This window comes from Carassius auratus, unplaced genomic scaffold, assembly GCF_003368295.1.
Source record: "Carassius auratus strain Wakin unplaced genomic scaffold, ASM336829v1 scaf_tig00214205, whole genome shotgun sequence".
Lineage (NCBI taxonomy): Eukaryota > Metazoa > Chordata > Actinopteri > Cypriniformes > Cyprinidae > Carassius > Carassius auratus.
This window is the reverse complement of record NW_020527558.1, coordinates 226,687-242,564: the sequence shown is the minus strand read 5'-3', so window position 1 is coordinate 242,564 and position 15,878 is coordinate 226,687. Positions and strand designations below refer to the sequence as shown.

At 39.6% G+C, this 15,878-nt stretch overlaps 1 protein-coding gene and 1 long non-coding RNA gene across 2 annotated transcripts in view; both read left to right on the top strand.

Annotated features, from left to right (window-relative positions):
- LOC113091514 (NACHT, LRR and PYD domains-containing protein 12-like) overlaps positions 1–10,443 on the top strand; it is a 58,370-nt gene extending 47,927 nt beyond the window's left edge. The window contains exon 12 of the mRNA XM_026257086.1: positions 10,378–10,443. Within this exon, the coding sequence (XP_026112871.1) occupies positions 10,378–10,443 (66 nt within the window). The remainder of the gene's footprint in view (positions 1–10,377) is intronic.
- A 3,488-nt stretch (positions 10,444–13,931) lies between these two features.
- On the top strand, positions 13,932–14,233 carry LOC113091529 (uncharacterized). The gene is made up of 2 exons (XR_003287379.1): positions 13,932–14,008; positions 14,164–14,233. It is a non-coding gene; the product is annotated as an uncharacterized LOC113091529 (long non-coding RNA).
- Positions 14,234–15,878: the final 1,645 nt, after the last annotated feature.

Below are 15,878 nucleotides of genomic sequence, written 5' to 3'. Positions count from 1 at the left end.
CGAACCGGTTCAAACAATTCAGTCTTATTTGGTGAATTGTATACTGTTGTATACTGGTTCACTAAGAAGAACCGGTCAAATCAAATTAAAAAAAATATTTTTTTTTTTTTTTGCGAACCAGACATCACTAGTACAAAGGGAAGAGATATTGATACTTATCCTATTAAATCTGCGCATTAGTTTAATGAGCCTTTTCTTTGAACAGTTACAAACCTCAGTTACTTCCGCTCTTGAAGAGAGTTTCATGGTTTTAACTAAATAGCCAAACGCGACAAGCAATTTGAACACTGAATGGAGGATGACAGACAGCCGCAGCAGAAAGAAGAGTTTATGTCAACTTGAATTTAATGACTTCAATATTAATCTGTACCTCACATGGAACTATGGAACAGCTTCAGAATACTTGAAATATAGTGCACATAATGGTGCTTTATAATGTTCTTGTGCCTTTCGTGGAGCTCAACAATAACACAGAATAGTATCCACTGGATCGTAGCCAATATCGATGTGTCTCTAAATGAAATAAAGAAATGTTATGTTGTACAATAACATAATAACATAAATATCAATAATATAATTGTATTATTTATATTAAATTAATCAAATCAATAAAAAAACATTCCAATAATATTACTGCAATGTTTATTAAATAAATATTATATTCATATTATAATACTTATTTTAGTATTTATTTATTAAAGTTATATTAATAATAGTAAAAAATATTTTATTATTATTATTAATATTACCAAAATATTATTTTTACATTACTTAAAATATACCATTAAACAAATCAATAAAAGTTCTTACTATTGCAGTAATCATTCTGCTCTGTAAAATAAAATGTCAGTGTTATTGTAACGAAGACAGGAGCAGGATGCAAAAGCGCTTTATTAACAAGGTAAATAATAGCGGCCAGATGGAAATACAACACAGGTAGCCCACAACACAGATTGTAGGTCGAGACGATCACAAACTCAGATAGTGGGTGACACAGGGACTTCGGTGGACAGCCAGTGATGATCCTCTGTGATCCAGTGCTGTATCCCACATGGCGGTGCTTTTAATCCCAGTGCAGAGTGTAGGAAGACACGGCGTGTAGAAATACACAATCAATTGGTAACAGGTGGTGCTGCTGATCAGCAGTGTTCACAGACCATGCCCTCAGACACACACTACACAGTACGAGAGACAGTGAATTCAGGAATCGTGACCGTACCCCCTCCCCTAGGAATGCCTCCTGGCATTCCTTGACAGACTTACCCGTCGATTGTAATCATAGATCAGGGAGTGATCCAGAATGACCCAGGAACCCAGCTTCTCTCCTCTGGACCGTAACACTCCCAGTCCACCAAGTATTGGAATCCCTTCCTTCTCGAATCCAGAATATGGTTAACCGAATAAGTTGGTTCTCCATCTACAAGACCAACGAGGGACGAACCAGCACCGGCAGGTTAATGCGTGTATGAAACACAGGTTTTATTTTAGACACATGGAAGGCAAGATGATTTCTCCTGTACTCAGGAGGAAGTCTGAGGCTAATGATCTTGGTGACAGTGAACGGGCCAATAGATTTAGGAGCCAACTTGTTAGATATGGATCGAAGAGGAATTTTCTTAACAGAAAGCCACACTTTTTGACCAACGACGTATACGGGAGGCTCCGACCAGTGGCAATCGGCCTTAGACTTGGTGCGCTCTGCTCCAGGTGTGACGGCACCTCTGGATGAATGCGTAAGCAGAGGGGACTGTGACTTCAGATTCCACACTGGAAAAAAAATTGGTGGCTGATAACCTAAACTACATTCGAATGGATAGAGGCCCGTGGATGACACTGGTAATGAATTGTGGGCATACTCCACCATCGAGAGTTGTTGACTCCAGGATGAAGGATTCTTGGAAACCAAACATCACAACACATTCTCCAATTCGCGGTTGGCTCTCTTGGCTCTCTTGGCTTGTCCATTGCTTTGGTGCTGAAATCCCGAAGATAAACTGACACTCGCCCCCAGTAATTTCTAAAACTCTTGCCAAAATTTGGATACAAATTGGGGACCCCTGTCAGAAACCACGTCCATCGGGAGGCCATGTAAACAAAAGACGTGATCTACAACTGTTACCGCTGTCTCCTTGGTGGAGGGGAATTTAGACAACGGAATAAAATGAGCCACCTTCGAGAGCCGTTCCACAACGGTCAAAACGTCCATCTTGCGCTGGGAGGGCGGTAATGAAATCTAGAGCAATGTGGGACCAGGGTCTCAAAGGGACTGACAGCGGTTGAAGTAACCCATCCGGAGGTCGATTGGAAGTCTTACCAGTGGCACAAACCAAGCAAGTTAAGACAAAACTGCGGATGTCGCGAGTCAATAACCGAAGTTCTGTCATGCCCTGACATTTGTGATTTTTTTCAGTTGCTTAAGAATATCTAAATGGCTTAAGTCTAATATCACTTTAATCAGCACAAACTGGGCTATAATATGTCAGCAGCATGTATGTACATTAGGGATGGCACGGTTCGCTGAAAAAAACTGAACCGTTTGGTTCACCACACACGGTTCGGCACGCGTTGGGACCGCGGTTTAACTTAAATCTGACAAAGCATCTGTAATATGGTTCGCTGTAAATAACAGGTAAAACAAACAGAGTTCGGCTAATATATATTTCTGTTGATGGATAAGCATTATGGCTTACCAGACATTACAACAACAACGATAAAAATAAAAAAAACCTGGACAAACCATTTACTCTTGTTCAATGTTAATGCAGTATTCTGGAATATGAACAGTCAATTATTCAGTCATCACCCGGGTGCTGATAGCACGCACTCACAGGTGAGACCTTAACCCCTTTACGTGCAAACATCGCCGACGGCCCCAGTTTATTATTGTTTCACTTTCACAGCACGTTAAACATCACTGTCTTACTTCATCTGGACAAACTGTGCATCAATTGGAAGTTTAAAGACTCAAGCTTCGATATTTGACCAATATTTTGATAAAACATTGTTGCAGTGACAGATATTTAGTGATTTATGTCAGGAGTGCAAAATAATAAATCCGTATTATGCCACATTTTGAATAGAAATTCACCACTCATTCATATTCAGTCACGTCAAGCAGCGGTTTATTTGTGTTCACATAGACTCACTGAACAGCGTCAATAAGGATTTATAGACCAAAGATGCATATCTGCGGAGATATATGGATATATTTACTGATGTTTACTTCATATTTCATCAGACAGAATCATCAGTTCTATTCATTTCCCACTGATTTATGCGATCTGATGATAAACAGCCTCTCCCAGAGCCGTCTCTGTGTGTTTGCTTCCGTGTACTCGAGCTGTGACCCAGACAGACTCTGATTGGACCTTCGGCTTGTCAATCTGACAGTCCCAAAACCGGACAGCGTCAGATCGTGTCACATGGTTCGAGAACACTTCCTGGTTCATATCTGCTCACAACAACACTGGAACACCTCTGTATACACGAAATATCCGAATAATAAACCCGCGATTACGATAGTAAAGCTTGGTATGAGATTTTCTTGAGATCTGGGGCGTTTTTATAAAAAAAATTGAAAATGTACATCGGAAATGCTAACTTGTGCAGCGATGAAAAAGGCTACAAATAACATATTTTTACAACGGTAAACGACCAAATACCACCCCTGATCGCTAAAGGAAGTTATTATAAACACTCGATCGGGGTTTAAAGTGAGTTTTGAGTAAAAGTGTACTAATAATTTCATAAATTGTCTGATGTAGCTTGAAGCTAAGGTAGCTCTAATGCTACTAATAGCAGGTGCTTTTCTTCTTCATAATGCATTTTCGTCTCAATAATTCACGTAAGGTCGTAAGAAAATGTTTTGTTGTATTTTTATAGTAAGACTTTTGATAAATAAGGGCTAAATGCAAACAGAGACTGAAGTGAGATCGCTGCTTTGTGTCTTTGTAAAGCCTGAAAAACCACAATCAGTGCTAATAAAGGTGGAATAAAAACAAAAGAATAATGATAAAAGAATAATGCAGATAATGTGTCATACCTGGCAGAGGTGTGAAAGACTCGTTTGGTGCTTATATTATGTTTGAGCTTATATATCTCTAATATCATAACAGTCTGAGTGATTCTGATTCTTGACCAGTAAACTTTAAAGTGTCAGCTTTGTGAACAAAGGTTGATTATGTATCTAGTCAGAAAGAATCATGAGCAGAAACCTTTTTATTTTGGGTATGTCATTTCTGTCTCCATGCCAAAAAAGGGGGGATACTAGTAAGGGGTTAAATGGACAAATTCAGACAAAAATTATGTAAAAAGAGTATCCTATAGCAGACATAGCAGCCTGAACTTAGGCCTACTGTATCAGTGCACTGGATCAGTGCATTCTCTTAAACTTACAGTCTTTATATTAATCAAACAGCAACAAAAAAGAAATCACTGCTCTGAGCCTTCTCAGTCAGCTGTGTCACTGAGAGGGAGGTATTACAAGAAAGAATGTGAGGACAAAATAAATGTGTATAATTTTTTGTTTTTTGTTTATTTATAATATATTTAATTATCGCACAGCATAATATATTATTCAGTTGTCAGTGCAGTTACACAGTTTATTAGGAACAATCAAAGCAGATTTTTTTTGCATCATTGCATCACACAATCCACCAGAAATGCTTTTAATGATGTGATTTTCATTATTATTGAAAAGAGCAGAGAATATTTTTTAAGGTTTTTTTGGCATACATTAAAAGAACAGTATTGTTTGTTACATTTATATAAATTACATGAAGCTTTTGAATGGTATAGTAGTGTATATTGTAATTAAAATTTCGTAATGTTTCACTTGATTATACATATGGTCAGGAATTATAGTTTGGAAAAAGTCTAACTAGTAAAATGTTTACACGTTATGTGAAATGTCTCTTCGTTGTGTATTACTGAGTTACAGTTAATTTTAATGACGTGTTTGTAAATGAAGATCATCGCAGACAAAGGCTGCAGACAGCACACCTAGTTTGTTATTTGTATTTTATAAATGCAAATTTTTTTTATTGTTACTATGTATACAAAAAAGTAGACTTTTTAGAAAAGTTGATTGATTTATTGCTCTTATCTGTATGATCAAAACTGAAAGTGTAATTTATGTTCTTTTCAGGGTTATCAAGAGAAAATGACTCATAACACGTTTACGCGTTAATCGTCTTGAAAGGGTAAATAGGCACCAGAATCAATGCTTTATCAAAAATCAAAAATAAATTAAATTATTAAAATTAAAATTAAAACCAGATTAACGATTTCATTACAGAAAACTACGCAAAATATGTGACAAAATTGAGAATGAAGTTTTCAGTGACATCCCTGTCAAATTGAAAAATAAAATGCAATTGGTGATTTCACGTTTAATTTTTAATACAGTCTCGAGGCAAGACTGCCAATATTAAAATGAAAAGCCAAACGTGAAAAAGAAACTACAAATACAGTTTTTACAAAGCTCTTGATTATTGCTCATTATTTCACAGTTTTCATTTTCGTCTTAATTTTCAAAGACAACCTGTATGCAAATTATATGGTAATGAGTGGGTGTGGCTTATTCAAGTAATTGCGCTAGAGACAGTTAGTCGTCATTGAAGTCTCGTATGCATGAGTTGAATGCTGGTTGAATCATTGTATGAAACAAAATTAATATGTGAATATATTGTAATCGAGACATGGCGAAATCTGTTAGTGAGCTTTTGCGGGAAGCTGCCGCAGCATAGGAACATGGAAGAAACAACCAGCCTGACCAGCATGCATCAAACCCTCGGCCCACTGCAGTTCCTCGGCCTTAGTCACGGGCATCTTCAGTTGCCAGAGAAACTGTTCAGAGTAAGTATTCGGTAGGCCATGTTAGTTATGATGTTAGACTAGACCATAATCTATGAGGTTCATTCATGTATTAGGCTGTTTTGGAAATTCAACTATTTGGGTGTACAAAAGTCTTTTTACAGCCAACTATACAATTATAGCCAGACATTAATACCAGACAGCTTTAACCGAGGACCTCCGCCAATGTTTCATATACGCGTCATGCTTAACAAAGCATGCACTAGCCTAAAGTACCTTATTGCTTTTATAAAATATTTACCGCGCAATACAAATATTAAACCCGACAAATATGTATCTGTGCAACTTTCATGAAGTAAAATCACTAATGCTGTGTTCACACCAAACGCGAATTCTCTAGATGAATCGTTTGCCTATTCTTCAGTTTCATTTATTTATGATAAAGGCAAAACTGCTCCCCAACTGGTCATTCTTACAGTGGGTTTTGCAATTGGCTTTGTTTTAGGAATTCTTCTGATCTGATAAACACTGAATTTCTCCAAAAACAGGGTCAAGCATTACTTGTGCCGGTTTCTCGCACACAAATAGTTCCACATAAAATGTTGATATCAAACATTTTAGGTTTTGGAAATGGCGGCTCTTGGCTGACAAATGTGTAGTATACTTCACTGTTGTGCGTTTCAGGGTCATCTGCATCAGTGGCTGTGATTGTCATAAACTCATAATCTATTTCAGCAGCTTCAGGAACATGTCCATGAAAAGGATTTTGAGTAAACACAGGCTTATGATCATTTTGGTCCATCACATTCAGTGGCGGTTCTACATTGAAATACACCCTGGGCGAGACCCCTTTCTGGCACGAGTGAGTTTATCTGAAAATCGTACGGACGAGATGATATACGACACGATTTTATAACCTGCGAATTCCAGAAGCAATCGTACGAAGTTGACAGAAGCGTTCGACTTGAAGCACCGCTGCACGCACAGAAGGGTCACATTAAAGTACCGCGAGAGCGATAAGAGAGCAAACATATCCAATGCATTCGAATCGCTCTCGCGGGACTTTGATGTCATACAAGTGATTCTGTGCGTGATACGAGCCGTGACTGTTTCCTACACGTACATGTTTTTTTTTTCAGCAATAGGAAACCGGGACGTTTGGTTACCCTGTGTGTGCTCTTGTATATGGTTTATAAATATCTGAAAATATTTAGGAATCAGATAGGTCCTTCAAAGTATCTTGGAGAGGTGAGGTGTCCAAGTCTCAACATCTAACTACTGGGGTGCCTCAGGGCTCAGTTCTTGGACCACTTCTCTTCTCTGTCTACATGGCATCATTAGGTTCTGTCATTCAGAAACATGGCTTTTCATACCACTGCTATGCTGATGACACTCAGCTCTACCTCTCATTCCATCCTGATGATCCGACGGTAGCTATTCACAAGCTATCTCAGCTTGTCTAACTGACATTTCTTCCTGGATGATGGACCATCACCTTCAACTTAACCTTGCCAAGACAGAACTGCTTGTGATTCCAGCAAACCCATCGTTCCATCACAATTTCACCATCAAGTTAGGCACATCAACCATAACTCCTTCAAAAACAACTAGAAGCCTTGGAGTTATGATTGATGATCAGCTGACTTTCTCAGACCACATTGCTAAAACTGTCCGATCCTGCAGATTTGCTTTATTCAACATCAAGAAGATCAAGCCCTTTCTTTCGGAACATGCTGCACAACTCCTTGTTTCAAGCTCTTGTTCTGTCCAGGCTGGACTATTGCAATGCCCTCTTGGCAGGTGTTCCAGCCAATTCTATCAAACCTTTACAATTAATTCAGAAGGCGGCAGCAAGATTAATTTTTAATGAGCCAAAAAGAATACACATTACACCTCTGTTTATCAATTTGCACTGGCTTCCAATAGCTGCTCGCATAAAATTCAAGGAATTGATATTTGCTTACAAAACTACCACTGGCTCTGCACCCATTTACCTAAATTCGTTACTTCAGATTTATGTGCCCTCTAGAAGCTTGCGTTCTGCAAGTGAACGTTGCTTGATTGTGCCATCCCAAAGAAGCACAAAGTCACTTTTAAATTAAATGTTCCCTTCTGGTGGAATGAACTCCCCAACTCAATCCGAGCAGCTGAGTCCTTAGCCATCTTCAAGAATCGGCTTAAAACACATCTCTTCCATCTTTATTTGACCCTCTAACTTTAACACTCACTCTTCTAATTCTATTCTTTAAAATCTAACTACCTTTCTAATCTTTTTGTATTCTATTTTCTTTTCATTTATTATGCAATTGTATATGTATGTGTTTGTGTAAAGACCTCTAACTAGCTTGCTATATTCTTTTATTTTTTTATTCTATCTGGTTTCTTTTTATTTATTATATTAGTTAAAATCCCATGCTACGTGTACTGTATTAACCTAACTGAGACTTGTTATAGCACTTATATATCATTGCTCGTTTTGTTGTTTTTGATTGCTTCCAGTGTCTTTAATCTGTAAGTCACTTTGGATAAAAGTGTCTGCTAAATGAATAAATGTAAATGTAAATGTATCACCTAGTTTCATTTGCAGGAACTATAGGCCTGTATTATAACATTATGAATGAAATGTGCGTTATTTGGAAGAAAGTCGAGGTGTGTGACTGACTTTAGCCTATTATTAATTATATTACTAGTGTGGATCCCCCGTCCCCGTCCACCCCGCGCCCTGTCCATTACATTTGAGAGAGACCCAGAGGTGAAATGTCGCCCGCGGTACATTTTCAGCAAGCAGGGGCGCCGGCAGCTGCAGGGAGCGCCAATTTGCCAATTCCACACACAGTAAAATTATATAAATGATGAAAAACCGCTTCGCGACACAGATGTTTTTTTTTTTTTTTATCTGCTCGTGCTGCCGCCCCCAATGTGTCACGAAAAAATGACGCCCCGGGCGGCTGCCCGGTTCACCCGTGCCTAAAACCACTACTGATCACATTGATGAGATTTTCCATTGGACTTTCTACTATATGATTGTCAAGTCCTACAGCATGAGCTACAAGTCTGTATGAATCTTTTTCTTTCTCTGTCGAGTGTCTGACTGACAAAGACATTCCCTGATGATCTTTCAACAGTGAAAATTCCCTTTGGGTCCTGATCTGCTCCTTCACCTGTGATGCTGTATACCATTTTATTTCCCATTTGAAATCCTGACATTATTTGGCCAATCTTCATTGGGAATGGACCTCTGCTATTCTCAGGTAAACAGAACGAAGGAATCACCCAATTTTTCTTTGCTCTCTTTGCTCCCATTTAAGACTTTGGACATGTTCCTGAAGCTGCTGAAATAGAGAATTTAATTTTCAACAAACAAAGCACTGAGAGCACGGCGGCTCAATATCTGGCTTTCCAATCCCATTACTCACGGTAAAGCAGCGAAGCATATATCTGTCCATTCTCCACAAAGTCCATGAAATCATTTGCTGCACAATCCGTCGTGTAAATCCAAGGTATTCCAGAATTTAGACAATTTTTTTACTTGTGTTTCGGCCTTAGTTTTGGCCGCAGAAGCATGGTAGGGGGCCTCGTTCTGAACACACTTAATTTAGAGAATCGTTTGCCTTTTCTTCAGTTTCATTTATTTAGACAAAATTGTGGGGTGCTTTGTTTCAATGGGTAAGGATGACTTACTAAGCCTGCCACCGGCTCTTAGCAATCCATCCACAATCACTGGATCCAGTTTGTACAAGTGGCTTGATTTCTTCACATTACCTTTGACTAGTGCAGTAATTTCGTCTTTAAAAAACTGTCTCTGAAAAAAGCGCACAATTGCTCTCTCTGCTTGTATCAAGTCCTCAACTGAAAGTCCTGATATGGCAGGGTTTAAGTGTTGCAATTCATCCTTTGGCACGACATCTTTGTCAGTAACAGGAAGAATCTTAGCTTGATTTTTTCTTTTACCCTTTGCTGTAGAATTTTCATGAATTTCAATATCCATGCTACTGACCTTTTGAGGGTCACCCATTTGGAGAAATAATTCAGAAGTTTGCTGGTTGGACATTCGTCTGGTTTTACCATGATTGTATTAGCAGTAATCTCGTTTCTCACTTCTGGATCATCATCCTGGATGGCTTTTACTGTTGCAGCACTCGGCCACTGGGACTGTGGTTGGGAAAGAAAATCGGGACCATTAATCCAGATTCCAAACTTTAGAAAAACGTCCACCCTCATGCCTCTGGAAGCTGCATCCACAGGATTCAACTTGGTACTAATGTATCTCCAATTAGTTGTTGCTGAAAGAGACTGGATGAATCACACTCTGTTTGCCACGAAGGTTTTGAATCATCTTGTAGTGTTTGTGATGTAACTTAGAACTGTTGTGCTGTCCGACCAAAAGGTAGATTCGTCTAAAGGAAGTTGCAACTCTGTTTTCAGTAATTTGTCAAGATGCACAGCTAAGACGGCAGCAGCAAGCTCCAGTCTCGGTATTGTTGTTTGCTTTAAAGGTGCTACCTTTGCTTTTCCCAAAACAAATGTTGCATTGTGTTCACCACTACTGTTTGAAATTCATAGGTAAGACACAGCTCCAAATCCAGTTTCGCTGGCATCGCAAAAGTGGTGCAACTCTGCCAGTGTTAAGTCTTCAAACCCTTTGGGAAAGTTCTCAATAGACTCAAATCATCCATCCATCTCTGCTAAGATTGTCTCATGCGCAGTGGAATGGTCTCATCCCATCCTAATTTCATCATAAAGGATCAGGATCATAAAGAGAACTAACAAAGGCCAGTATGCCACGCCTGGTCACAGAGTGAGGTTTGATTCAGTTGAATGTGTCATTTTCCACATTCCATTGAACGCCAAGGGCTCTTTCCATGGGCAGCTGGTCTCTACTGAGATCCAGTTGATTCACCCCTTTAGCTCTATTCTCTTCAGGGATAGCAGCTAAGAATGTGCGGTTATTGCTTATACATTTGTTGAGTCTAAAACCCCCTTTGGCACATACTTCTGTTAGTTGCTGATATAGAGCCATGGCTTGTTCTTCCGTGTTAACAGATTTTAAGCATTCTAACGTAGAAATTTTGCCTGATTGTGTTTATAACATCGACTGGATAATTCCTCTGGTTATCATTCGCTGTCTTCAAAAGAGCAAATGTGGCACAGCTTGGGGATGACACAGCTCCAAAGATGTGCACAAGCATTCTGTACTCTGCAAGCTCTGCATTAACATTTCCATTAGGCCACCATAGAAATCTTAAGAAATTGACATCCTCTTTTGCCACTCTTACCTGATGGAACATACTCTGAATATCTGACATGAAAGCAACAGGGCCTTGACGGAATCGAAGCAGCACTCCCAGGAGTGAGTTAGTCAGATCTGGGCCTTGCAAGAGTTCTTTGTTCAGAGATGTTCCACCAAATGTGGCTGCACAATCAAACGCCACACGTAGTTTCCCTTTACGAGGGTGGTAAACTCCGTGGTGTGGCAGGTACCACACCTTTCCAAGTTCTACCTCTAGCTCATTTTGAGGTATGATCTCTGCATATCCCTTTTCAAGCACATCATCCATGAAATCCTTGTATTCTTTATAAAATGATGGGTTCCTTCTAAACCTTTTCAAAAGGTGTTGTGCTCTTTGCTGGGCTATGCACTTGTTATTGGGCATACTCACTTTGGCATCACTAAATGGTAATTTCAAGTAGTAATGCTCATCTTTAAGAGTGGCAGAAGATGATACTATATCCATAAACTGCTTATCTTTTACAGACATTTCAGTATTCTCATAATGCTGTTCTACAAAGTCTTGTTTATACTGTCTAATTATCAGCTCTTCCAAGTTACCAATGGATATTCGATTGACTTGAACTGTTGGCGTATCCCATACATCACCATCCATGCTGAGACTCAGCGGGCCATTAATGACCCAACCAAGGAGTGTTTTTACAGCGTACGGCCCACTACCCACGCTTTTGGAGCATTTACTCCAATAAGTAACCCAACGGCAGCATCTGTTGGAGTTAAATCCACATCTTTCAAATAAGACAAAAAGTTATTTTTATGTCTACCATTTTGGGGACGTTATCTTTGGTGACTGGGATTGTGCTTTGAGTATACACATCAGGTAATGCCAAGTAAGTATCTCCTTTTAATGCAGCTACTTCAATCCCAGAGATTTTGTAACTGGAAACTGTTTTTTCTTGACCCATCGTTTTCAAAAGTATATCGGTCTTTCGCCCAGGAGCATTCAATTCTTCCATCAGCTGCTCAGTTCAAAATGTTGCCGAGCTGCCTGGGTCGAGAAAGGCATAAGTTTGTACAATTTTGTTCCCTTTTTTAACTTTCACTACTTTCACTGGGACTATAGCGAGTTCACAGATTTTGGTGCCGGTCCCAGTATGGATCCCAGCATCCATGGAAACTAGAGCACTGGACAGTGATGATTCTTTTGATCCAACTTTAACAACTTTAAATTCGTTTGTTTTTTCTTGTTCTTCCTTTCTATCAATATGAAGAAAAAACACTTTCTTAAATGGCTACAACAACTAGTTTCCTAGTTAAAAAAATTAGACATGAATACGCTCAAAAATGTTATGTAATGAGCAGGGGCGGACTTTACCATTAGGCAAAGGTCGGCAATTGCCTTGAGCCCCAAGCTACCTAGGGGCCCCCAAAATGCCCCATTAACTTGCTTAAAGATTCTTTTTTTTATTTTTTACTTTGTGCAAAATATATATTTCTTAAACTCCATTTGTGAAAAATGGCATCAAATCATTAGTGTCGCAGACAGGAGGCCCCCCCCCCCCACCTCACTACATTGGACTATGCTGACAGTCATCTGCGAAAGTGACAAGGCTGTAAATGCGCCAAAAAACTGACGAAGAAGAAGTGATTGACAGTGATAGACAGAGTGTACAGAGAGAGAGTGTTGACAGTAAAAATGCTACCCAAGCGGTGCTGAAAAAAGGAAGAAACAGGAGTAAAGCAAAAAGTTTTAAGCAAAATTGCCGAAGGTAACAAACTTTTTTGTGATGCCCGGCCCCGCTGACAATGACAACAATGCTAACACCATCATGACTGTTAGCATTGCTGCTAGTGTGGAGGAGCTACCCGTTGCCGCCGGCGCCGACAGTGCTAGCCCAGGCTGCTTAAGCAATATTGCTGCTAACGTTACATGCACGGCAATTTTACAGGATGAGGAGGATCCTTCAACTGCAGCTGCAGGTAACAAAACTTCCGCGTTCACTTTCAGTGAACAATGAGAAGCACTGAGAAGGAAGGGAAGCTGGATGAATGCTGCCACAGATTAGAGCAAAGGATGGATGACATTGACGCAGAAGATCTGAAGCTTGAGGTTAAGGGTGCAGTTAGGTCATTCCCGCCACATGTCTCATCACCATTTGAGATGCTTGACTATATATTTAAAGAGAATTTACTTGACATATATCCAAATTTGAGTATAGCTTTCAGACTCCTCCTCACTCTCCCTGTTACAGTAGCTTCGGGTGGGAGAAGTTTCTCATCACTGAAACTAATCAAAACGTGCCTCAGATCAACTATGTCACAGGACAGGCTGTCTGCTCTAGCTGTTCTCTCCATCGAGCAGGAAGTCAGGAAGTCACTGGATATGGAATCAGTGATAGCAAGATTTGCTGAGGCCAAAACTCACAAGGTCAGTTTATAGTGCTTTAGACATGACAATACAGACACTCACTCACACAGACACTCTCACTCAGAGACACTCACCCACACAGACACACTCACTCACACACAGACCAAAGAGAGAAGAAGAAAAAGACAGGCAAAGACCAAAGAGAGAAGAAGAAAAAGACAGGCAAAGACCAAAGGGAGAAGAAGAAAAAGATAGGCAAAGACCAAAGAGAGAAGAAGAAAAAGACAGGCAAAGACCAAAGAGAGAAGAAGAAAAATATAGGCAAAGACCAAAGAGAGAAGACGAGAAAGATGCAAAAACAGAGACCAGGGAAATGAAGAAATGGTCAGAAAAAAAGGGAGAGCAGGAAAAAGTCAGTGAAGGAAAAAAGGTAAACATTTTAAAAGGTAAGTTATTTTTACTAAAATGATGTCTCCATAATTGGTCATTTATTGTCTTGTGTGTTTCTAATCACTTTAGTAACACAAGACAGAAGTCCAAAAACAACATGTAGCAGCAAGCAGATCCATATAGAAGATACTATCAGAACAACCAAGGTAAATGACAACCAATGACAGCTCTTCCCTGTGTAAATAGACAATACATATTATTGTACAGAGAAAATTTTATGTAAATACAATTTTACAGAGGATACATCTGTTAAACAGAATGTTGTTCTGTGTTTTTTATTTTTCTTCTTTTATTCTTACAGATACAACTCCAGATGTCTATACATCATTGCTGTGTGAAGACTGCTGAAGAGAAGTAACAAGTAGGGCTTTTAAAAAAATAATAATAATAAGGATTGACAAAAGGAGGGAAACAAGAGATGTAGAGGGCCCCATGTCTGTGTTTGCCTTGGGCCCCAAAATGTCTAAATCCGCCCCTGGTAATGAGCTCATAATCAAGACATAAGAACTGGGAAGTAGAAAATTTCCTATTGTACGTGAAGGCAGCATATGTCCTCATCTCATATATGAAACGCCTATGATTCAGAAACTACTCACATTCTAATGCACTCACATTTGCGTAAAGTAGCCTTATTCACAAGTTTGGGTGATTAATAAATACATGTACCCAAATACTTTAAACCACTGCCCAGTGCCCATTTTTAAATTCATTATTCAACCTTTTTTGGCAAATTATAGTGACTCCAAAAAGGGTATGTGCACCATTTAAGAACTCCATATGATTTGTACACTACGGTATACTCATAAGTCTTCTGAAACAACATAATGTATTATATTGTAATTGTATTGTACTATTGAACAGACTTTAAGTAATAATTCACTCTCTGAAAATTAAAAATAATTGAAGATTTCAATTTTTACACTGGCACAGCAGAAGAGCTGATACAACTCATTCAATTCTGGGTGGGTTGGGGAATTCTTCCTCAGAATCTGTACGTAGAGGTGTCCTCTGATGTTGCAATGCATCCACTTGCTTAGAATAATGCATGCAATGCATAGAAAAACCATCAAACTCCCATAAGGACCTGAAAGCTGCTGTAACATCCACAGAGAGTGGGTTTGGTTTGGTGTAAATCGAGCATTCAGTCAGGCCGCGTTAGTCACGCTTGCATCAGCTGACAGTCAGCTGTTCCTGACGTGTACCAATCCAGTCTTGACACCTATCACCTGCGGCCTATTTAAATTCCCATTCTTCAGTGTCTCTTCCATCGCATTGCTGCTTGCAAATCAAACTTTTGCAGTTTGTTTCAGAACATCTTAACCTTAAAGTGTAACTAAACCCCTGGTCAGAGCCTGACTCCACCCACTGACAATATTTAAAAAATGCTGAAAAGTGGGCAGATCACAGCGGAGATAGAGGGGACGAATCTAGGACGGGGCTGAGCGAGAACGGCGTGAACCTGAGACCCGCAGTGACGGATTGATTGACAGCTGCTGTCAGAGTCGCTAAAATGGAGAGTGACTGTAATGACGCAAGTAGCTTTGCAACCGAGTGATCATTTGAAGTAGAGGACTTTTCTCACCTACCTTCATCTGAAGTGGAGGATGTCGATGTGTTTGTTCATATCAATTCGATCAACTGGCTCAAACTGCGGTCTTAACTCCTGCATCGCGTCGCTTTTCAGCGCGAGCTGTGGCCATCTCCACCTCCATTGCGTTGGAGAAGCAATCCCGTGTAAAATGCAGTTTGCACACTCCAGCTCTAGGCGGGAACTCACGGTCTTCCAGGCCAAGTGCATGCAACCACTGGCGCCTAATTTTAATGTCTGCTGGAAAACTATGCATTCCAGCAGTGCTGTCGCAAATAACAACACACCTCCGTACCATCCTGACCACTGTACTAAATACAGATAAATCTACGCTAAGTTGAAGATCTAAATAACTATATAATTGATGCTATAATAGTCTTTCTTTATCGTTTTCAATACTCGCAATTCCAACTCCTGACTCACTACAG